Raw genomic sequence first — 25,588 nt, forward strand, 5'->3', positions numbered from 1 at the left:
GCATACAAAACCAAGTATGAAAAATGGAAGCATACGTTAGCTGTGATACAATGCTGTTCCTGCAAATGGCTGTCTTGAACAGAAGGAAGGGTAAGTAAAGCCATTAGAAACAGTATGCATTGTTCTGTGCCTTCCTGCATCTACTGTATTGATTATAACACACTATTTTTAAGAGTTCATAACATCTCATTATTCCATACACAAAAATACAGATGTGTATTACAACTAATGTTACAATAGAAGATATCTAAAAGAATATATCTCACTGGTAAGCAGTCAGTACCTCGTGTCTGCTTTCTAATAATTTGTATCTAAACGTATATAAAAATATTATATAAAACCACTATAGAAGAATTGCATGAACATTCTCCAAGTGATGGCAGCTGAAAGATTTTTTTTTTTTCTCTGAATGGCAGATCAGTTATTAGTGAATGTAGCAAATACATACGGCATACAAAAGATCATCTACGAGATCTCCTGGAGAAAAAAGCTAAGGAGAAACCATGGTGTAGTTCATTCTGAATATGAGCAGATTAAACTAGCCATATTCAATGGGTTGACATCACACTTCACTCTGTTCACTAAACTTGCTGTAATTCTAAATAGGGGAGAAACAGGAAAAAAAAACCATATTATAATATTTTCCTAGAATATAATGCAAAATTAGCAAATGAAGCAGTGCTGGCTTGAAAATGCCACCATTATAAAGACTAATAAATAAATTAAAAAAATTATGATGAGGATGAACAGATGAGTTTCTCATCAACTTATCAACATAAACACGAGCATTACAAAACATTATCCTTGGAGAATGTAGATAAGAGCACCTTTGCATTTCCAAACAGCAGCAGAGATTAAAAGGAACCATGAAGGCCTCTTGCCTCTGCCTTTCTGCCAGTGAAAGACTATTTCCTGCTGTGGGGTGAGGCTCAAATGTAAATTGGAATGAAAGACTTCCCCTAAATCTCCAACTCCTTCCTCCTACCCTTCCCTACCCTTCCCTTCCCTTCCCTTCCCTACCCTACCCTACCCTACCCTACCCTACCCTACCCTACCCTACCCTACCCTACCCTACCCTACCCTATCCCATCCCATCCCATCCCATTCTATCCTGCCTTTTTTCCGTCATGGAAATACTCAAAATTCCTATTGACCTTAGCATCTTTAAAAGACACAGAGAGGTACACAGACTGTGTCAGTTATTGTGCGGTGCTGCTATTGCAATCATTCTGCCTTTTTACTCCTGTTCAGCTTATCTTCAGGTGTTAAACATAAGGAACACACAAAAAACCCCAAAGCACATGCTTTGAATACTCTGAAGAAGTATCAGCAGCACATATACACAGTTCATAATTACATTTAAAATTTGAGGCTGTGAGTGAGCCTTTTGGATTAATCTGCTAAACCACTATTCAGAGTTTTGATTTGCCTAGCAGCTCTGGTAGAAACACGTGATCAGTTCCTAGAAAAGTGGGCTTCTGAGCTCTAACTCCGCCTTTTCTCTTTGAACATTTGTCCTGGTCTGTCCCTATCCCATTTTTGTAAGATGGAAATGCTAGCACATAAATATCTTACAACAATATAGGAACATTAATTAATGTCTATAAAGAATGCAGACATTTTATAACACAACAATCATCCTAATTCATCTAATCAGACCCAGACAAAATATTCAACAGCCATCCCCATTATTTTTGCCCTGCAGTTACCATTTCAGTAAATTATTTTTTGAGAACAACAAAATGAAAAATGTTGAAAAGCTCTGAAGAGAACATGTTTTTTCTGGTCAATCCACTGGATCAGCTGTGCAACTTACCTTATCGAGATAAATCAATGGAAAGTGATTTTGTCCATAAGCAACTCTAATTCAATTAGTAAAATATAAAGTGAAGAAAAAAACCCACCCTAAACCACAGACCATTATGAGTTTTAATGTCTCTTGGAGAAGGCTCTGAGCCAAGTTCTAGCCATGTTTGGAATCATAAATAAAACCATAGGAAAGCACACTACTTGTAATGCATGCTCAGTTACGTTGGGATTACAATGGAAAAGGCTCACGTGGTTTATGAGGAAAGCCCAGGTTTACAGCCTTTTAACAAGGAATGCAAGAATTATTGAGCAAGTAAATACATGTTCAAGCAAATGCATATTCAAGCCTCAAGCCTCAGTTTCTGAGCCAAGCCTTCCTTCTCCGTCTAGCTCTCTTTTCCACCTCATGCAACTCTTCTCCCCTTTATCCATCAGTGAGCAGGCACAGCACACTACAGTACAGGATAGTGACAAACTTATTAGCTTGAAACAAACTTGCTAAGGCTCCAGAAGCATCACGGTCAGAACAGTGCAGTGCTGTGTGAAGCTGATTTAAGCAAGCCAGGCTGAGGAAGGGATGAGTGTAGTTTCAAAAATGCAGAACTGGGTGCGAGGTAGTTTGCCTCCCTGAGAGGCTGTATTAGGTGTTTCTAGATGACATTACACTTTGCAGTGGAGAATGCACCCAGACTGATGCCCCACAACACAGCATCTCTGGATTTAGAAGACTGAGAAGCTGTTGTTAAAGGAGAGATGGTGATGGGAAGAGAGCGCTAGCAGGAACAATTTGGTAACTGCAATCCAGATGCTGAGGAGCAGTTGTAGAGAATAGACAGATAAAAAATCTCTATCTAAACGGAACACTGGGTAAATAAGATTTTCCCAGACTTTAAGAAATTGCTGTGAGCATCATGTGTGGAGAAGAAGCACTCCACTTCACCTACCCCTGCTGTAAGTCTCACCCTGTGAATTTGAATGGCATCAATTGCTGAAGAAAGAGATTCAAAGAAGACAGGTTTTTCAGATTCAAGATTTCCACCATGCTGCATTGCTTTTATCAAGGAAGCTGCAATAAAACAAACATATGAGTACTGATAAGGTAGTGAGGATAGATAAACCATTATGTTAAGAATTTTGCAGTAAGCTGATACTTGCCTTTGCAGTGTGCTAGCAACACATCGATGTGTCTGCTTTTACAGTCCATGTAAATCTATATGTGTGAAAACATGAAATTCAAAAAAACTGTGTAAAATACCAACAGAGAATAAAATACGCAAAAAAATAACATATTCAAAGCAAGGCAGAGTGCATGGAGTGCTGCTGTTGAAGCTATACTGCCAGCAGCCACCAGAGCGAGCCCTTCTATAATGCAAACACCACGAATCCACACCAATTTCCTCCCCGCTCCCCAAAGTACTCTATACGGCTCTGCTGAAAAATAAATCTGAACTTGATTGACAATTTTGCATTTTTTACTATATTTTTTAGGGTTTTTTTTTCCCCAAGTTCTCCTTTATCTTCTTTATTAGCAAGTTTTCCCATCTCCTCTCCTTATGCTTACCTACCAGTCCACAAGACAGGAATCAGATCTAAGAAACTTTAAGACTTTTGTCAGTCTATCAGAAAAGCACCATAACCATCATGCTACATTCTACAGTAAGTTGTTCTTTATTCTTTCTTTACAAAGAACTGTTGTGGAGTCTCCTTCTCTGGCGACATTCAAAACCCGCCTGGCCACAATTCTGTGCAACCTGCTCTAGGAGAACATGCTTTACCAGGGGGTCGGACTAGTTGAAGTCCAGAGGTCCCTTCCAACCTTGACCATTTTGTGATTCTGTGAAATGTTCAACTTTACAGAGACTAAGTATTCAGTAAGCTAGAAAGTAAAAATAAAAAAAGAAAAAGTGAAAATAACTTTAGAACCAGCATAGGGCCTTTTCCTGGGAGATAAGGAACATCCAAATCAGTCCCTGCTTCAAAAAACGGTTAAATAATCCATGTAAAGTGGAACCATGCTGAGAGAACAGATTCAATGAGAACCACATGAGAAAACTCTATTTTTAAAAATAAACCAAAAGCCTGACTTAGTCTAAAAATCTCTCCAACCCTAGCAGTAGTGATGATATTTCGAGGAGTGTAACAACAAGGACATGTTGAATGTGCTCCTCCTCTGAGTAACTCAGTTTTGGACCAGTCATTCACTCAGAGGCTGCACTCCCAACCTGTGCACTTCACAGCCCACAACAGGCTTACCTGTCAAAAAACTGTCAAACACTTCTTTGACATAATTTGTAGTTCCGAGCTCTCTTCAACCTTTTGGAAATCATTTCACAATTTTTTTATAATTAATGCTTTATTGAATGCCCTATACTTTGAGGGGTGATCTTGTAAAGAGTAACTCCCACTAACCTTATTTTTCCAATTTTCTTTTTGAATATATCCCCACCTATATATGTAGTTTTAATTTAACATTTTTGAGGCAGCACTTACTTCACTGCTTAATCACTGCAGTAAACTGAGAAGATGTTTAGGATAAGCAAAGGCCTGGGCTGAAACCCAAGTCCAAATCTAGTCTTCTATCTTAGAAAAATTGCATGAATCCAACTGTGCATATCCACTAAAACCTGTACCTGCTACACAACAATGGAAACATAAGAAAAAGCTTTTGAACACAATTTTTCATCCACTATATAGAATCGCTCATTATGTGGAATCATAGTCATAGAATCATTTTACGTTGGAAAAGACTTTTAGGATCATCAAGTCTAACTGTTAACCCAGGACTGCCAAGCCCACTATTAAACTATGGCCCTAAGCACCATATCTACATATCTTTTAAATACTGCCAGGGATGGTGACTCAACCACTTCCCTGGGCAGCCTGTGCCAATGCTTGACAACCCTCTCAGTGAAGAATTTTTCCTAATACCCAATCTAAACCTTCCCTGGTGCAGCTTGAGGCCGTTTCCTCTTGTCCTGTCACTTGTGACTTGGGTGAAGAGACTGACAATCCCCTCGCTGCAATTCAGGTAGTTGTAAAGCAATAAGGTCTCCCCCGAGCCTCCTTTTCTCCAGACTAAACACCCCCAGCTCCCTCAGCTGCTCCTCACAAGACCTGTGCTCCAGACCCTTCACCGGCTCCGTTGCCCTTCTCTGGACACGCTCCAGCACCTCAATGTCCCTCTTGCAGCGACGGGCCCAAACCTGAACCCCGGATTCGAGGTGCGGCCTCACCAGTGCCCAGTGCAGGGGGACGATCACCGCCCTGGTCCTGCTGGCCACACTCTCTGATACAGGCCAGGATGCTGTGGGCCCCCTTGCCCCCCCGGGCACACTGCTGGCTCATGCCCAGCCGGCCGTCAGCCAGCTCCCCCAGGCCCTTTTCCCCCAGGCAGCTTCCCAGCCGCTCTGCCCCAGCCTGCAGCGCTGCCTGGGGCTGCTGTGACCCAAGGGCAGGGCCCGGCACTGAGCCTGGTTGAACCTCCTACAACTGGGCTCGGCCCATCGGTCCAGCCTGCCCAGATCCCTCTGCAGAGCCTCCTGCCCAACAGCAGAGCAACACTCCCCCCAGCTTGGTGTCAGCTGCCAACTCACTGAGGGTGCACTCGATCCCCTCATCCAGATCACTGATAAAGGTATTAAGCAGGACTGGCCCCAGTACTGAGCCCCAGGGGACAGCACTTGTGACCAGCTGCCAACTGGATGTAACTCCATTCATCACAGTAACCAATGATTACTGGGTTTAGTCTTCTGAGAGCTTCTTGGAGCTCCTGTAATGCCTGAGGAACCCAACTTGCTAGGTATGTAGCCCACAGGAGAAAACATGGAGATTTTTAAGACCTTAGACTTAGCAGAAAGCAGGACATACAGATAAAATCACAGAATTAAAAGCTGAAATTTTAAAGGAGCAAATCTATACATGGCTCCACTTCAGCTGACATGACAGGGTCAAATATGACCTAAAACATCTTTAAAACTTCAAAAAAAAAAGTTCAGAAACACTTCTCCATTCTATACAGATATTTATATTTGCACTGAATGTCACTCAAAATCTTTAGAATTATTTTTCATATAATTTTATATATAAACACAGTGCAGTTTAATACCAAATCTGTGTTCATATTTTCCATGAGTGACACGTTTATCCACTGATATAGGTGGAGTGACTAGAAGCTTGCCCCAATAACTCATATGTATAATTATATTTCCATGTACAGAATTTTCTGATGTTATGAATACCTGAAGCAGCACTGATATTCCAGTGTAGTCAAAAAAATCCAGTCCACTGCAGTCTAGTATCAAAACACATCGCTCAGTGTGACATGACTGCGACTCACCTACACATTTGATAAACGAAAAACTTTAATTAAAAGGGAGAATAGTCAAGAAATGTGTATAAGAATAATGATAGTTCAACAAAATAAACTCAGAATATCACAATTAAAAATTACTATTAGGTACTGGGGTATCATTAAGCATATGGCATATTTTACAAGCACAAATGGAGGACCTTCAAAGCAATGAGATGGAGTGATGATGGGCAGAACATATTATTAGTGAGATGTTTTAGACAGGAATAGTCTTTCAAGAATTTAAGAACTGCTTCTTTAGAATTGATTTTCTAAATGAGTCAGGATAATACCTTGGCTGGATTGGAAGAGTTTACATAGGATACACAGGGAATATAGCTCTCTTTTAAGTTCTGATATGACATTTATTTCTGTAGTGCTTAAACACCTGTCTATGGCTTAACTAATATCTGCCCATAATGAAGAAAAATATGTAAAGTGAAGTGTTTCATTTTCCTATGGTTTTATTGTGCTGGTTTTTGTTTGGTTAATTTTTTTTAATATAATATCACATAGTGATGCTGGAGAAAAAAAGATGCTAGTATGGTTTGTGAAGGCCTTATACTCATACTTCAACCTCAGGCCACCTTGTGCGTAAGCTAAGCCTGCACTGTTCCAAATGTGTCCTGAACTAACACATAGCTAAACGATTCCTGGCTTTCATGAAAGGAAAACTAGAAAATAATGTACATCTTATTTACATTTCTCTGTGAACAAATGTTCATAATAGTTATCATAATGTACAAAACTCAAAAAAAAAAAAAAAAAGGAATTCTGAATGTAAAGAAAACAGAGGTAAAGATTTTAAACTCTTGAGGGGACAGTATTTCCCCATGGTGTAGGTTTAAAATGGAGCTAACTCCTTTCTGACAGTAGTCTGAAAGCCTTTTGGACTTACACCTCCAGAGATTTACTGCCTTTGTACTGTCCAACATACATTAACAGATACATACCGAGCAAAAATACAGAATTTTAAAGCGAATCTCCTGCTTGACATCACTGTAATGGAAACTCAGAAGGGACGTAAGAGAACTCCTAGCTGCTCACTGTAATCATTTGTATACATTTCCTCTGCCTCCAAAACAAAAGAACATAGTCTTTTTCCCTGTTACTTACCCCTGCTACCTTCCCACCCAGCTGGCATCCTGCATTGCAGTAGAGGTTGCCTGGCTTCTAAATGGGGAGTAGGGGCAGACCTGCTCCCCCCCTGAACCAGTGCCAAGGGCAACAGTAGCTGTTTAGTTTGGTGCTGATACAGACCAATGGCAAATTGGTATTCCCCAGAGGGAGAAAGATTTTGACAAACATGTAAGTTGCTGCATTTTCCAGGATGACTGCCATTAAGGATTAAAGATTTTGCCCTCCTGCTCCCATCCTTCCTGAAAATTTAAGCTCCACGGTTTGTTTTTCTCTTTATAGGAATTTTTCTTTATTCTTTCTGGGTTTTGGGGGGGGGGGGGGGGGGGGGGGATGTGTTAAAGCCTCTGTGAAGTGTCACCATAGGCTGGTTTGTACAAGGAACAACAGGGCATTTAAGTCCTCAGGGTAGGACTTATGCTATCAGAAAGGAGGTCTTGTGCTGTCTGTCAGTTCTGTAACATGAGAAACCAGTTCATCTAAAAAAAGACTGACATATGTACTGTCAAGATCTTCTCACACATAGGGTGCTGTGCAGTCTTTTAGTATTTTACAGTATAGTATATATTCTTCAGTAGCCATTACCATTATGTTGCTACGGGTTACAGAAAAACACCCTGTCACCTCCAAGTAAACTAAACACTGTAATATCATACAAATGTCATGATACTAGTTAATAAATGTAAACATTCAGACAACAGCCTCCAAATCAGATTCTCTACTGTGGTCTTAATGCTTATAAGTGTTTTAAATAAACACAGTGGTTTAATTCCATCCGTAATAAAGTAATCTGTATAAAGTATCCTCTGCAAAAGGTTGCTGCAGCTCTTCTGTGGGAATGTATGTGCTTTGGTTTGTTATATATATATATATATATATATATATATATATATATTCTCAATGTGTGAGAAGAGTGGAATTATCCAGCTTAATCCTTAATTGAAAGCAAACCCTTAGGTTTTTTTCTTTATTCTATACTTTATTGATATATTGTACAATATTGGTGCCCATTGTGTCACTGATAATTCAGTTGACATTTTCTGAGATTTTCTCCTAAGTGGCTTTAAAGGTCACAAAGATTTAACACAGCTGTAATCTTGTCCTATTTTTACTTTTGCATACTAATATCCAAGGCTCACTGTGAATGCAAAAAAACAAGACCAGAACTTAGCAAAATAGCCTCTTAGGCCTTCGTCTGAAGACAACCCAGGCAGTAAAGTGGGAAGTGATTCCCACCACTGTGTACCTGTCTCAGTACACACACAGTGGTTCCTGTGAAGTAAGTAGGGACTCCTGCAGAAAAGGTATTGTCATGGGCTTCCTGCTTTTGAAATCTTCAAAAGTCATTCAAAACCAGAAAAAAAATAGAACCTGTTAGGCCAAGGTTAACAAAGTTCAACACTGTTTATCACTCATGCTTCATTGAATGTTTCATCCAACTGAAAATATTAGTTTCCAGACAACTTAAGTTCACCTAGAAATAAATAGAAAAGTATAGAGCCATTTTGCACACTTACATCTGTCTTGGTTTTAATATCATTAATAGATAATTAACTCACCATGACAACTTCCATTGGAAAATGAACAGAGCAATGTGTTCTGGTCACACTGAAATAAAAGCAACAAACTATTAACGTACCAAGGAAAACTAGTCCAATGCAAAGTAACCAGAAAAAATCAATGCAATCCATAGGAATTCTGTTTCTCAATATCAAAGTTAATTCCTTTTCTCCAAAATCATGTTCTACGCAACAGCCTATTGGATATGTAATATTCGCTGGTATGTATGTCAGTATTCTAAAGTCATACCAAACTGGTATTTTGCTTTTCTTTTTAGGTGTCTCAAACTATTGTCATGTTTGGATCCACTAGAAAGCATATAATGAACATGATGCTTTTGGGCAAGCAGGGGTTGGTTAAGAAGTGGTCAAAAGTGGGAAAGATGTTCTTGAAAAGATAAATTCTAGACAGTGATTTTATAAGAGTATCTTCTGATTCATTTTTCTTCTTGCTGCATTCTCATCTGCTATGCTAATATTTCAGTGAAACCACTTTGACAAGTAAATTTATTAAGGAATTACTTTTACCTGGATAAATGTTTTTATGATTTCAATATGACTGTTAATTTCACAGGAGAAATATATGTTAAAACCAGAAATACAGCACAAAACCAAAATGCAAAATGCAATTTTTTTCACTTCCATTAGGTGCTACAGAAAGACTCTTATTCCATAAAAAAAATATTTATGCACAGTATTTCAGGCAGCTCTACTGCCAAGAACCTTACAAAAGAGACAAAGCATAAAAATTTTCTTCCTAAGTACTTATACATTAACTTATTAAATTAACTTATTACACTTATTAAGTCATAAATTAATTCCATGCAAATCCTCAGTAATTTTCCTCTGTTTGGGGGTTTGTTATCATGCTAAACCAAATCAGTTGGCCTAGTAGAATCAAGGAAAAAAGCAGCACAATTTCTGAGCTGAATTTCTGAACGAGAAGTCACCCATCAAAGTAGGTTGGGGTAGCACAACTCTTTGGCAAGAGACGGCAGAGGTGGTAGACCCACATTGCTGAACACTGTCTTAACAACCTATCTAAGAAATAGCTCTGAATTTTGTAGCCCAATTTACCAAACTGCATGAAATTGCCTACAGTAAGCATTGTATGGTATTGGAATATATTAATCAAAATGGTTGATAAATAACACTTTTCCCCCTTTTAGGGAATGTTGTAGGAAGTCACAGTAGTTATGTACAGATAAACTCAAAAAATACTATTCTTACAAAGATTTTCTCTAAAATCAAGTTATATGTTATTTGTATACTGTTAATTTTTCCAATGCAATCAGTGCAGAAAATGAAAAACTACCTTTGAGAAAAACTTTAGCCAGTCTGTACCTTCTTTCTAAGTCTCCTGGAATTATTTATAGTTAGAAACAGAAATGAAGTGTCTCTCTTATGGACTTATTTCCAGGGAAAAAAACCCAACACATTCTGTTCAAGTAGATTTGTAGCTCATCATTGTCTTTTTAAAATCACAGCTTTGTATTAGCTGAGGTTATGTGCGTTCTGCCAGAAATTTTTAAAGAGTTTTGGGACAGTGCTTTAATGTCTCTTACAAGATCATATACAGAAATAATAGAGAGAGTCTTTTCAAGCAATAATAAGAAAATAATCCATATTGAATCTGATTAAGATAAGGATTAACTTTATTCTAAATTAATCATTTGCAATATTACCTTTTTTTATCTCTTTCAGTATCTCATTGCAGTCTCTAAGAAATGCAAAGAAAGCAATCATGATCTTCAACATTGTCATGATGATTACTGAAGCATATAGCACATCTTACCTTGTTTACATCTTCACATGCCTGGCTGCTGGTGCTATCCTTTTGGATTATCTTTATCAGGTCAGCATGAAATTTCCTGGCATTCAGAAAGACTAACGGGTTGTTGACTGAAACTATCTTTACCTGTTTTAATGATTCCTGTGGAATGAAATAAACATAATGCTGAAAAGATTATCTTGGGTTTGGAGACTAAAAACCAAACTAATTTCTTTAAAAATCCTGAAAATTTCTGTATAACAACCTAGAAGGAGCTTTGGATTGTGAAAATGATTTAACAGATAACTATCTTGATCAGTCTTCACACATAACTGAAGTAAAAAAGGAAATATAAGTAACCTATAAGGAAAATACCCTTAATTCAAGATAACATGAAAGAAAAATCATATTCACTATGATGCATAATACTAAGACCTATTATCTGGCAAATAATAGTAGCACTGTTTCAGTTGGTATGATCCCCAAACGTAGGCAAGACAAGGCTTGCAGACAGGGAAGATTTTCTATCACACAAACACATGTACTGGAAAAAGTGCATAAGGTTTTGGGACAAACACTGTGAATGGTTTGGGGGACACTGGAAATGCTCATCTTGGTCATCTGAAGATGGCTTTGGTACAACAGGGGTATTTCTCCATGGAAATACTTAGTGGTTCCAGACCAAGCTTGAGTGACACATTTCAAACTTTGCCAGGACATATCTACAACCAACACAATAAATAATCTACAAGAGAACGATCAGCTGACCCAAGTCCCATCTCTGCACTTCCTTGAATTAGTTTCAACCAGTTCACCAGGTACCTTCAATGAAACTGTGTAGCTGATAACATGGACATTGCAAAGCAGAACAATTTCTGAAGGGCATCAGATAGAGGTCAGAAACCCCCAGGTTCCAGAAGAGAACCTTTCCCACAAAAAAAGGACTATTTCTTTCAAGGTGGACTTATAAAGCACCTTTACAAGCCATGTTCCTGAAGGACAGCACCCCATGGAAGGGACCCACCCCACTGGAGCAGTTTGTGAAGAACTGCAGCCCATGGGAAGGACTCATGTTGGAGAAGATCATGGAGAACTGTCTCCAGTGGGTGGGACCCCACGCTGAAGCAGGCGAAGAGTGTGAGGTGGAAGGAGCAGCAGAAACAACATGTGATGAACTGACTGCAACCCCCATTCCCTGTCCACCTATGCCACTCAGCACAGGGAAGAGGCAGAGGAACTGGGACTGAAGCTGAGCCTGGGAAGAAGGAAGTGGTGGGGGGAAGGTGTTTTTACAATTTGGTTTTTCGTTCTCATTACCCTGCTCTGATTTGAGTGGTAATAAATTAAACTAATTTCCTCAAGTCAAGTCTGTTTTGCCCCTGATGGTAATTGTGATCTCCTGGTTCGTATCTTGACTCACAAGCCTTTTGTTATGTTTTTTCTCCCCTGTCTGTTGGAGGAGGGGAGTGATAGAGTGTTGGCTTTGGTGGACACCTGGCATACAGCCAGGGTCAAACCACCACATATTTATATATAAATATATTGGATATCAACAATCACAATCTCAGCTGAAATACTGGTTTTGTAGGTAGGTAGAATTAAGGTAATTCTACTAAGCTCTCAATTTTCCACAGGTTGTGAAAGATGCCTCTCTTTTCCTCAGGCAAATTAGGTCTGAGACAGACGAAATTCAATGTGGACCACAGTTGCTTTGATTTCTGTTGCTTCTATTTCAGACTTCAGGAAAAGTCTGTCGGTTGTTGCGGTCTTACTTTTTCCAGTTGTACTACTTGATCTAGTAAAAGATATTACATCTACTTATAAAGTTCTTTATGTATATTCCAATAAATAACTGTATTAAGCTTTTACACATCTATTGCTGTAAACAGGAATAAGCAGGATCATGTGTGGCCTGTAAAAGTTACTAATATTTTCAGTAGCATTTTCTTCTTTCTCTACCTGACCAGCATGCATGCAACTAGAGAATCTTAAATAGTCACAACAACACTGTTCATAAATGCCAGTTGCCAAAAACATAATAGGATTATTTTTCCTTTCAGGCATATCTTTTATGGAAGCTGGCTATCTCTAGGTTACATGTAGAAGTTCAGAATATTCTTCTTCCAGGTGGAAAATGGGAAAAATGGGTCCTTGATCGCACTACCGCATTGCACAGCAATGATTCCCACTAGGTGATTTCACATGCAAAAAATGGTATCGCCTATCATCAGCTTCAACAGTCTCACAAAAAACTTTGCTCACTTTTGAAGAATGAGAGCAGGATGAAAGACACCATTCTGCTGATTGTAATGGGCATACACTGCAGCTGACAACACCACAGCAGGTCAGCAGCAGGCTGTGAGGGCACATCAGCAGATCTGGTTCCAGGAAGTTCTCCAAAAGGATTTCAGTCCACAAAAGTGCTATATGCAATAAAGTATGCTATCACTAAGTGCAAAAAGGGGTCTGGATACAGAAAATATCCATTTACTACTTAAATAAAATATCTGATTTATGTATCAGCTCTCCTGTTTGTGGCAATGGCTATCAGGAAGCAAAACCCAAGAATTTGCAAGAGAATACAGGTCAAAAAGCCACTCTTCTTCCTAACAAAAGTCATGTAACAGGGTCACACTCAAATACAAGTAAGTGAAGCTGACACAGACTATTTTTTAAAGTAGTTTCAAAATGTGTGGGATTGCATTGAAGATACGCAGTTTACCCAACAGACCTTCAAGCAAAACAGGAATGGAAAACTTCACCACAAACCACACAAGATACCCCCTTATTGTAGAGTTCTATTCAGACTTCTGGGAACCAGATGATGTCTTGGACACCACCACAAAGGAAACATTTCAAACATCCAAAACTGAGTCAATGAACCTCAGACTATGTATAGGGACTTTGTGCAATTTACCTATAAATGTGATTGTGGTAAATATCACATCACCAACATACTTTGGTCAATCAAGTGGCAAAGCCTAACTGGCAATTAAAAGAGCTAAGATTATATGAAAGAAAGATCTAAAGTAAGTGAAAAATGGAGGGCAATATGTTTGAATGGAGAAATACTCCAACATCCCACAGATTCCCATAAAAACAGTTATACACAGCTCAGTGCGGATACAAGGGAGCATCTTGGTGCCATAGCAGAACTGGCAGAATGGAAGATGAAAACTAAGAAAAAGGAAGACTAATGTGCAAAGGTCAAAGCCTGTATGATCAAGAAGCTGATAAGCTTCCAAAAATACGAGGTGGAAAACTGGAAAGGCTTAAATTATGAGACTAAATCAAGCAGATGGCAGACTTAGACACAATCTTTTGTCCAAGATGGGCAAGGACAACTGTACCAAATTTGGCTAAGTTATTTCTGGCTCTGGCTTGGTTCTAGCTCCTTTCTTAATAAGAAGTGTTATGAGAAAAATAGACTTTGTCATGTCCTTACTAGGAAAGAAAATTATCTCAGGTGACCTATCCCCGCTGCCACTTAGAAGGATACTGGCAATTGCCCCATGCACTCTGCACAGCATTGTCTGGGCTTGGGTAAGAGTTCAGCTCAGTGAATGCCTGTGATGCAATGTGTTTCACATAAGCTTCTAAATACCCTCTTGATTTTTTCCACATTAAATTGTCTTTTCTCTTATTGATGAAATAACCCCTATAAATCCACAGACCTTAATGGCAGAGTAGATCATTAAGCTTGCATATTTTCATGTTTAAAAGTCCTGTTGTTTATGTCTAAGTTGTTATTTACCAGAGAAACTGGGATCAGTCAAATATTCATACATTAAAAATTACTCTAAATGCCTGCTGCAGCTCAGTGACTCTAAATTCAATTAAAGGCATTTTTCTAGAGCTTGAAAATATTTTCCTTCTTTGTTTTGTGTAACAAGCTCTTGAGCAATTTGCTTTGTTAACAAGATGTTATTTTCCCCACTGCCTGCAGACACTAATGTGTTATTACTTGGTTACTTGCATTAATCTTAATGATTAAGATAAAAAACCAGGGGAGCAGTTAGCTGAAAAAAAAAAAAAAAAAAAAAAAAGACATACATTTGGATGGGATTTGTACAAAGTATTTTATGAACTTATATGAAAAAAAGTGTGCATATCAAATTTTGGTAACCCATCTCTGACAAAGTTACTCCAACATTTTTCTTAAGAATGAGAAGTGATTTAATAATTGACATCTGGGCCAACCTCAACAACAGTGTTTTTAATTCACATTTCAGAGTCCTTCCCATCCTCATATACCTTTCACATTCCATCATTGTTCAACATGCCAAAACAGTAAATGCCTCTGAGCCAAGTTTAGATTTTGAACCCCAGATAGATCTTATGGAAAACATTTGTCAGAAAAAATAAGTTCTTTAGAGGACAGTTTCTTAATGGTGAGATAATAACTGCTAAGCATGTTGCTTACTGATACGTAAGACCCTTCATAAGCATTAGGAAAGAGGACATAGTTGAAACTGCTACGGTGAGAAGGCACAATGTCCTAATGATGGAGCTCTGCACTGAAAAGACACATGGTTCTACTTCTCTCTTGGCTGCTGACCTACCATTTTATTTCAGAGGAGGGAGTTCACCTCTCTGGGTCATTACCCCTCTTTTCTTACCATAGGCATGACCACAAGAAACTTCAATGATAATTGCAATGAAAATAACCAAAATAATTTAAAATCTCTGACTGGTAGGTTTAAGTTTGTAAGAAACCGCATTTTAAAAGCACCGTCTTTGGGAGAGATTGTTCCATTCAGTTTTCACATGAGGGTACCCTTGTTTGGGTACAGTGGCGAGATGTGTGGAGCAGTCTGTGACAACTTCATGCTGCTGTCCCTCCTTCCCCAGCCACACACAGTATCCTCTGGGACAGTCCGATCCCAAGGGGCTGGTGGCAGAAAAGGGGTCAGAAAAGAGACTGCAGATGATGAGAATATCAAAGGACTTTCAGGAAATGAGGAAGTCTGATAAGAATATAAAGACAGCTATTGTCTGCTCTGATGGCCCCTGCCCTTGCTGCCAAGACACTTCCTTAGACTTTGGGATTAAGAAACTTTTACAAAGAGCAATTCCTAACTTAAAAGTAACAAACAAACAAAGATAGACAGATCTAACAGGACTTGCCTAACTTCACTTTGTACACCAAAAACAGAACCAGGAAAATATTCCAATTTCTGATTCCCAGACTGCTTTTGTATTTACTACTTCATACTGGCTTTAGATTTCAAATGGTCATACCATAAAAATGTTCCCTTGGCTCACTGATTACAATCTGGTAACCAACTAGAGAAAATACATAAATCTGAATGAGTGGAACACACACACACACAAAACTTACACAATTATCTTCTGTTTTGTATTTATATTCCACTTTCACATTTTTCAAGTTCAGTGTCTTTGCTCTGTAATCAATACACAGAGAAATTCTGTAAGGCAAATTGTTAGCAGTCTGGAACAGAAGCAGCAAGAGACACATCCCAAAACTACAGCATAGAACTTTATAAAGTTGTGGCAATGAATCCATACATATTTTCAAGCATACATAGCTTTTTTTTTTTTTTTTTTTTGTGTGTGATAATGATCCAGCTGAAGAGTAAAAGGCACATTTTAAAGTTGCAATATATCACTTTGAAGATATGAATAATGGAAATTTATGGTAAATAAAATCTTAATTTTAAATTTCTGTTTTGTAGCTGGCCAGAGAGCTATTCTTAAGTCAAAGTAGCTAAAACATAATCCACGGCTTCAAAATTAGAAAGGTATAATTAATATTTTTTTACCTGCAAAATCATATTGGAAGGAAAAGAAAAAAAAAAAAAAGAAAAGATAACAGAGAGCTATGGGCCATGAAAACTAAGGACATTTTATTTGTCATTTAAACATTGCACTCTAGTTACCAAAGTGAGGGACCTAACTGGAAAAGCCAGTACCCCTGTGCTCTCTACACAGCCAGTGAAAAGAGGACGTTGCCTTGACAAGGCAGCTCAGTGTAGGACCTTGTGCTTCAATACATCCCTTGTGCAGAACAAGAAGACTACAAAACCAGCTATCAACAGCTCTGTGCCTAAAGCAGGTAATGGAAATAATACCAGAATACAAACATTTACTAGATGCGTCAATGTGCAAGGAGTATTTGCAGGTACTGGGGTCGGCTAAATGAGGCTTGCAAAAGTCAGCTGTTCTCTCCCGTTTGCATAAATCAAGCTGTAGCTGCTGCTGGTTTTAATACATTCTGATATATAATGTACTACGTCCAATACTCTGGCATCTGAGCAGAAACTTCACAATAAATCATCTATGGTATTTTTCTTGCTTCGCTTTTGCTGACACCTTTACCCATGGCTTACTACATGTTCTCCTGCTAACCTCATCAGCACAGTACAGATTTTAGGTCTATTAGCTGTTCAGTGCCTTTAGATTGCAGGGACAATCATGTGCAACCTGACTGAAGAGAACAGAAAACACTGGGAACAATCTTATTTACTTTAATTAGTGCACGTTCAGACTGAGGTCTCTGGTAGACTAGGCAACAAAGGACCACAGTCTTTTGTGTCAGATATCCCTCCCTTTCTGCTGTTGGAGAACCTCAGACGTAAACAATGTGAAAACTTGCCTTTTCCTTTACCATCAGAATTTATCAAAAGTTTAGTTGGCTGAGTAGAAGAAGGTTACCACAAATGTACTGATTGATTTTAACAGAAACCATTCTTCTATAATTTGTAATTGCTGTGCAATTTTGAGCTATTTTCATGGTAGTTCTGCAACTTACCCTATGAGAACAGAGCTATTAACTTTAACAAGCATTAAATCGAGCTGTCTGTATTGTGCTTAATTTCAATGTTCGTGCAAACAAGTGCCTGCAAGCAGCAAGTCATTTCTAGTACTGGTGAGCTATGGATTAATTGTGTAGCACAAAATGATCATGAACATTAGCTGATATTTTCCTTTACTCATGATCCAAAGCAGCAACTGTAATGCATGCAAAAGAACATATGAATTTCTGTTTGCTTGTTTCTTCGTCTTCACTTTTCTAATTCATACATAGAACGTATATTTTTTATTAGGTGTTAGAATAGTTGTGCAGTTATGTTTCATCAATAAATATTAGAAGTGCAAATGTCAACGATCAACTCCTGTGCAACATAGTTCCTAGGAGTTTACAAAGGTGCCTAGTTATTAAGACTTGCCAGATACAGTTTCTCCTTAAGGAGCAAACAAATATCTAATGGAAAAAAATAATTTTATTGATCTTCCTGTTGATCCTATGCTACCTTTACCTAATGAATCATACAGATGTATAATACTAAGAGAAATCACAAAATAATACCATAGTATGAAATGTCTTGGAGATCCTTAGCCTACAGGAAATACACGTTTGACTTCTTTTGAATTGTAGTATACTATATTTTCTGCAACTAAAAAACTGGTTTCATTGTTAAATTTAGTATACCGTATGTCTATCCTGACTGTGAAGCAATGCGGCACCAGAAAGAAGACATAATGATGTGCTACTAGAACATTTCAATAAATTGTTTCTCACCTGGGAAAGCGGAAAATCATGGTTACTGTAGTGCAGACAACACCATACAACAGTCCCACGTTAGCAGCAAAACATATTGTAAACACATAGGTACTAACCCATATGATCTTTAAAAGGAGGGAAACAGAAAGAGGTGATTAGTTGTTTTCATTTTTGTAACAATGTGCATTTTATGAATCAGAAATAAAGATTTTAAAAATGAAGATAGTTTCTCAGAGGTGAACATTTGGATCTTTGAACTGGCAGATATTGCAGACTGAATTAGTGATTTGAAAAAATGCCCCTCTATGGGAGAACACATATGACATGGCGCTACTCATGCCAATGCTCACAGAGGCTCCTTTCAGAGTTACTTAAAATAGCATATGTAGTTGCACTAACAGCATGACTCAGAACGAACTTAGTTGTTTTGTAAAACCTGTATTTATTTTTCACATTCAAAGGTTTTGTCAGTTTCTTCACTGCACCCATTTAAAATCCTCCTTTCCTTTTACACAATGAGGTACCCTAAAGGTCAAAAACAGAGAGCTCTTCTTCCACTAATTGTGTAAGTGAGAATCATAATTTGCAAAGAGGTTAATTAAAAGTGGCATTTATCAAAGTACAGCTGCCTAAACCAATTCTATAACAAATAAAAAGTATCGGGGAATTAATTTCTTCATTTGGAAATGGTGAGATTTCAGATTACTTCCCCATCTTTCAATATTTATTAATAAAACTTTGGGTTAATTTTAAATACAATTAAAAAAATACAAAGAAGAGTATCTGAAACAAACATCACTTTGGCAAGGAATTTAAAATATTAAAAAAACCAAAAGATTTTAACATTTGAATTTTTAAAAAATATTTTCTAAACAGAAATGACCAATTATATTTCCATGCATCAATGTTGTGTAGGGCTGAGAAATATCCAGATATGATTCAAAGGAGAAAAGAACAAATTACTTGATTTCTGATAGCAACCTAATGTCAGCACAAATTTCTTTCCTTGAGGGAGCCTTAAGCAAAGACTGCCACATAATCTTTATATAAAAAGTGTTAAAGAAAAATGGAAAGTATTTTCACTCCTCTAGATATACTGATCTCCACAGGTGCCTGTTTCAACAATTACAGCACTTCTTGTTAATGTTCGCAGAGGAACAGATCATGTTACAATGGCACAATCAGTGTTAAAATTATCCTTTCTGATGCTTTCACTCAGCTCAGGAAAGCCAGAGACAATAGAATACTTTCAGCTTAACCACAGGAATTTTGTCAAGCAGATTTCAGAACAGTTAGTTTATGAATAATACAGTATAAGTCATACCATACTAATTTGTGCTTCACAGAGGACAGTGTGTTACATGACTCTACCAAGAAACCTTTTCCTCCCCCGTCTTCAAAACTCTAAGCCGTTGCAAAAGGTTTTTGCAGTCTCTTCTACAGCACAGCTGCTAGGTAAAGAGTTAGTTCATTCTTTGAAATGGTGCTTGACCTCCAGTTATATTTTAAAATTACATCTTTTACAAATTGTTGCATATATATTTGCAAAGAATACCTTTATAAGCAACAAATACTGAGTTCTGATTAATCAGTGAGAAAATTATAACATTTACAAATCAAATATATATTTATGAAGGAGCTTACTGGACATGAAAGGGCTAAGGGAAGTACTACAAACCTGAAATTCAGGCAGGATCAAGAACTATCAGTCCTGATAAGCGTGAACCCTTCCCAGCACCTGAGACCAAGCAATCCACTTCAGCTGCAGACCTGAGCCTCATCACATGTAACTATATCACTGCTGCAAGACCTGCAAAATTCTTCTGTCTCAGAATAAAATGGAAAGCATGCAAATACAAGGTCTATATAAGAAGAATCAAAGCCAAAATGTTTAAGTACTGCTGAGTACTGCAAAAGTTAGTTGACTGGGTCTTCAGCAGCCTAATATCTTACATCTTAAATGTAAACAGAGACTGCCATTGTTGTAGAGGACCAGCCAAAACAATCATATTCTCATCTGTCGGTCACTGGTTCAGTGCTTTGTACTGGCCTGGAGTCAGAACTTTTTAAGGTAGGGTAGCATCAAACTGGTAGAAAAAAGTTATGTTGATATGACAGACATTTTTTTAAATCATAGGTTGTCACTAGGTTCAGCAAAGAAGTCATAAAAATATCAAAGTTCTCTTTAGCAACTTATTTCAAGATGACTATTAAAGACTCCAGGACAGATAGAACGTAATCATTCTTCAAATCTCAGCAATAATGTGTTACAGGCACATTTTATTCTTAAAAGTCAAAACAAAATCCACCTTCAAAGTATGTCTGTACTGTAAAAATTAAAAAAAAAAAAAATATCTAAAGAAATTCTAAACAAGCAGAAGACAGGGATTTATGTTGAATCCTGCATATATCAGAAAGTGTTAGAAGCATTGAGAGGTACAGTGACTGTCTATATACAGCAGCTGCCTCTGAAACTCGGTGGACAGTGTGTTTCCACCTAGAGCTTTTCATCTCACAGAGTCTACACATACACCACTGAGGGGAGTCTAAAATTGGAACTTGCTAGTAAAAAAACATATAAATAGGAGAAGTGGGAGAATACTCTGTGAGCCAATGGCTAAACAATGCAATACTAAAGTACTGTGATACTAAATGTTTCTGTAGCACTTCAAAATCAGATTATAAATTTCCTTTTTTGTTGCAGATTGAGGAGATGATCAGCTATTGCCTGAATGGGTAGGGCTTCATTTCACTTGGCTTAACGATCTACAGTACAGATGCCTACAGCTGGGTGAGCTGTCCACATTCCCATCATAATCAATGGAGATTTAGTTATAAGAGTGAAGAGAAATCTGGATGCATTCATCTAACTCCCACCTGATTATGCTGGTGCCTACTTGAGGAAGAGATGAATCATACCCTAACATGCCTTGACTGACCAGCTCTGTACTGTCTGTAACGTGAGGTTGTGATGGCTTGCTCTAAACAGAGGCCCATGCAGCAGTCACCAGCACACAGCCAAAGGAAGAATCTTATTGAAGTCCTGTTCACTCAGTGAGTACCTTGGCAAGGAAGATGCTGGAGTCCTGGAGGAGGGTCTGGCTCCACAGAGGCTGAGTAGCACACCCATGCTTCTACATCCTTCTGCAGGCAAGTGACTGATGTGTGCATACATCCTCAGGGTACCCTTCCTCAAAACTTATGATTCATCCAGCTCTGGGCTCCCCAGTTCAAGAGAGACAGGGAACTGCTGGAGAGGGTCCAGCGCAGGGCTACAAAGATGATGAGGGGGCTGGAACATCTCCCTCATGCGGAAAGGCTGAGGGAGCTGGGCTTGTTTAGCCTAGGGAGAAGGCTGAGAGGGGATCTTATCAATGCACACAGATATCTGAAGGGTGAGTCTCAGGAGGACAGGGCCAGCCTCTTTTCAGTGGTCCCCAGTGACAGGACAAGGGGCAGCGGGCACAATCTGCAACTCGGGAATTTCCACCTGAATGTGAGGAAAAACTTCTTTACCTTGGGCATGACAGAGCTCTGGCACAGGCTGCCCAGAGAGGCTGTGGAGTCTCCTTCTCTGGAGACATTCAAAACTCACCTGCACATGATTCTGTGCAACCTGCTCTAGGAGAACCTGCTTTAGCAGGGCGTTGGACTAGCTGATGTCCAGAGGCCCCTTCCACCCCTGACCGTTCTGTGATTTGGTGATTCTGTGAAGTGTTGAAGTGAGGACCACTGCAGCTGTACAGCAGGAACTGCTCAATAGTAAAGTGGTATATAGTAGTTCTTTAATATAATTTTTCACAAGCATTCCATACACAATGGTTGAGAGGGTATTTGATTGCAAGCTGCCCTGGAGACAGATGGACTGATATAAATAATATTCTTTAAGAAGAATTTATATGGTAATCATACTTCCAACGGATTAAGCATTTGTAAATTCCTTCCCACCCCACCGAGACTAAATACAGCAAAAGTATTATAACTCAGGGTAGTATATTCACTAATGCAGGAAAGATATAAAATCTCCATAGCCCTAGGATGTCATAAGCTAGAAGTATCCATGTAAAATTACTATCATAGAAGAGACAGCTTCCTACTTTGTGGAAAATTGTTTATATAGCAGAGCCCTCAGAGCTCTCAGAGTCCTCTCACAAACTGGGACCCCTGTGTGATGAATAGCTGAACAAATCTAAAAGTCCATCTGCCTACTGAGGATAATATGTTAAAAAGTTCTAAAAATACAAGTAATTGCACCAGTTTGCTCCAAAATTCCATGGAAGACCCTCCCAGGTCCCCTCCTCCAACTATTTTGACAAAATAGTTTGACAGGGTGGTTGGATCCATGTCTCAGAAACCCACACTGGCAAGATCTTGGAGGCTACTTGTTGAAAATGTGACCCTCCTTGTTGGATCCACTTTAACTGCTGAATTAGTATCATCTTTACATCCTTACATACTTCTACATTTAAAAGGATTATGTTTTAAAAAGAACTAATCAACAAATGAATATTACTCATCCTGTTTGCATTCAATGAGAAGCTTAAAGAAGCATGAAGGAGCAAGGTAACAAACCCCATGATATTCTGTTTCCTTGCACTATCATTTACCAGACCTGTAAGCGTAACAAACCTGACTTCTATGCTACGTGACACACACCCTTCAAAGAATCAGTTCCAGAAAGGACAGCTGCTAATTATTTCCAAATGTTTTGTTAGAGTTTCTATCTTCAAAACACTTTGGATAACCTGAGTAGTGGAACGGATTCATTTCCAGTGTGTTGTCGATTGCTGGGGTGAACCTTTTCAGGCCAAAACCAACACCAATGTAGTTACTCAAATGCCTGGGCTTGGTGGGGCTCCTCAGACCAGGCAGCAATGTAAGATCAACGTTTATAGCCTTACTTTAGATTATACTGCTTAAAGGAAGATGATTTACCCTGTCAGGCTAAGAACTCATGGTATAACTACTTGAAGATAAATTATTGTTCAGGTATGTTCATTCAAAAAGATAAACCCAGCAAACTCCCCCACTCTATAACCTCTCTTTGAGATATAATGACACATGTCAGAGATGTACTAACTAACTATTCACCCATTCTTTCCTGCCAAACCCACAAAAATAAAAATCAGTCAGGCTAGTCTATCTGTGAAGATGCATCAAACATAGTGAGATTACAGAATATGCTGCTGGAAAACTTATCTACTTATTATCTCAATGCATTAATAGAGAAGCTATCTCTCTCTTCTATAACTACCGATTTTCTTTAGTCCACTGTCCCCAAAATAATTCCTGATCCACATCATACACCATTTGCGTCACTGGCAATATGGGATAAGTTGAAGATCAATACAGTACAAGTGATAGAAAATATTTTCAAAATTTTGCTGCTTGAGGAACACAAGATTTCCTGAAAGACAGAGCTTTTCTTCTGGATGATAAAAAAATGAACCACCAAACAAATACCCACAACAACAAAAACCCACCATAGTCTTCTGCAATGAAATGTGAAAAATCTCGCATAGCCAAACTTGATGTTGTTTACTTAGTGCTGCTTTTCATGCTGAAATCCAGTACTCTTAAAAAAAAACCAACAAAAACACAAGGTTTTATTCAGTCTAAACCTAACATTACTGCTATAGAATAATAAGTCACTGGTGAGTCCAATGAAGTCCAATATTACCTCCAGTAAACTATATTTCTCACCACAGAGAAGGAGGATATGGCCAAAATACCTTTCTGAATACTTTTTAAATAAAACAGAAGTTCCAAAAGCTTTATGAGATGTCAGTATGTATTTATGGAAGTGGTTAGAGCTTTTGGTTCCACTAATCATCCAATACATTTAAAAATTCCCTTAGAAGAGAGGTCTAGGAGTCCTCCTAAACCTGGACTCATCTTTCACATTTGCTAGGTATTCTGTGCAAATGTATGTCAGGCTATTCAGAATTTGCATTAAACTAGATTTTCATACTATGTCTCTTTCCATCTCTCTCTTTTTTCTGATGTATTCCTCCTCTCATACTGCAGAGTCTTTCATTACGATCAAACAGTAGCACTCTGCAAAATCTGAAAAAGTTAAGGCAATTTACTCACAGCACCCTCAGACATGTATCTTTCTGCATCTCTAGTGTTCCCAGTTGTGTTTGTCCTGTACCTGTACCATTCCATAGCCCCAGAGGACAGAGATAACAGAATCTCTTCAATAATACTACAATAGCAAAAGCATGCTAACCACTTAGAGAATGCACACAAAATTAGACACACATCTGCTCAGATTAACCTGATCTGTCCATATACACATCTTTAGCATTAAATCAGGTTTGATTCTTTATCATTCACTAAAATTCCATTTTTTAACACAATTGACATTACAGATACTGTTATTTGGTGAAAGAAAATAAGCCAATAGTACACAAAACCCTTAATAATAATGGCTCAGACTTATCTCTTCTGGGCCACGGTACTATTAAAGTTTATTTAGCAGGTATAGGGTCTCAGGAAAACCACCTTAGGTTATGTTTCACTTACCCAGTCTATTCTATCCACGTTCCAGTATTTTTTTAAGTCACGGAACTGCATTAGCATCCCCTTTAAGCCCACAACAATAATGCTTGCTAGCACACACTGCATAGAAATAAAAAACAAAGGCTGTTTTCAGAACTGGTTTTTTTCAATCTAGTGGTCAATATTGTAATTCATCTATCAAAAATCTGAAGTTAGTGTTTCAAAAATGGGATGAACACAGGTGTCCTTGTGACACAAGCAGTAACAGTATCAAACCCATTTTTCTCTTCCTGAAGACAACCTATAGGCCACCTAATTGTGAGACAAAAATGACAGACATTAAAGGCAAAAAATCAATTAACTCTGAGGCAAACAAAATACTTTATTGATCTCTGAATCAGAAGGGGGAAGGAGATGGCTGAAGAAATAATCTGGAACCAAAAATGATGGAGTACAAAACGATGGACTTGCAGTGCATAGGTGGGGAGGGCTAAAAAAAGCAGAATAAAAAAGAAATAAAACATTAAGAAAGCAACACAGAAAAGGATTTTTAAACCATGGGAAAAGAAGCCTACAGGAAAACAGTTAAAATTTACATATAATCCGTACAAAAAATGAAGGGAGGAAAGCAGGATAGTAAGAAAAAGGACATATTGTGCACCCATCTTCAAGTGTCCTTGCTTTGCATGGTTAAAATAAGCTATGAAAGCATCTGTGTTTGAAAAGTGAGAACTTTCAAATGACACTGTAAACAATAGCACAAAGTGAATTTAAAACACTGTTGACTTAAAATTTAATGTACAAACACGGCAAAATTACAGATAATTATGGAGATGTATTTTGCATCTTTGACATGCCTCTAATTAAAATTCACTATTAATTGTAATACCAAGCTAGATATGGCTTATGTGAAAACACACCACATTGCTTTTCAG

General features: G+C 38.2%; 1 protein-coding gene across 1 annotated transcript in view; it reads right to left on the reverse strand.

Moving 5' to 3' along the window:
- Window positions 1-562: 562 nt before the first annotated feature.
- The window catches only part of SLC26A7 (solute carrier family 26 member 7), a 70,007-nt gene continuing 44,981 nt past the window's right edge, over window positions 563-25,588 (reverse strand). The window contains exons 10-18 of the mRNA XM_055703897.1: window positions 24,678-24,773; window positions 18,168-18,274; window positions 15,966-16,029; window positions 10,649-10,786; window positions 8,854-8,902; window positions 6,048-6,145; window positions 2,965-3,019; window positions 2,772-2,875; window positions 563-598 (exon numbers count right to left, since the gene is read on the reverse strand). Coding sequence (XP_055559872.1) covers window positions 563-598; window positions 2,772-2,875; window positions 2,965-3,019; window positions 6,048-6,145; window positions 8,854-8,902; window positions 10,649-10,786; window positions 15,966-16,029; window positions 18,168-18,274; window positions 24,678-24,773 — 747 coding nt within the window. The remainder of the gene's footprint in view (window positions 599-2,771; window positions 2,876-2,964; window positions 3,020-6,047; window positions 6,146-8,853; window positions 8,903-10,648; window positions 10,787-15,965; window positions 16,030-18,167; window positions 18,275-24,677; window positions 24,774-25,588) is intronic.

This window comes from Falco cherrug, chromosome 3 (assembly GCF_023634085.1).
Source record: "Falco cherrug isolate bFalChe1 chromosome 3, bFalChe1.pri, whole genome shotgun sequence".
Taxonomy (NCBI): domain Eukaryota; kingdom Metazoa; phylum Chordata; class Aves; order Falconiformes; family Falconidae; genus Falco; species Falco cherrug.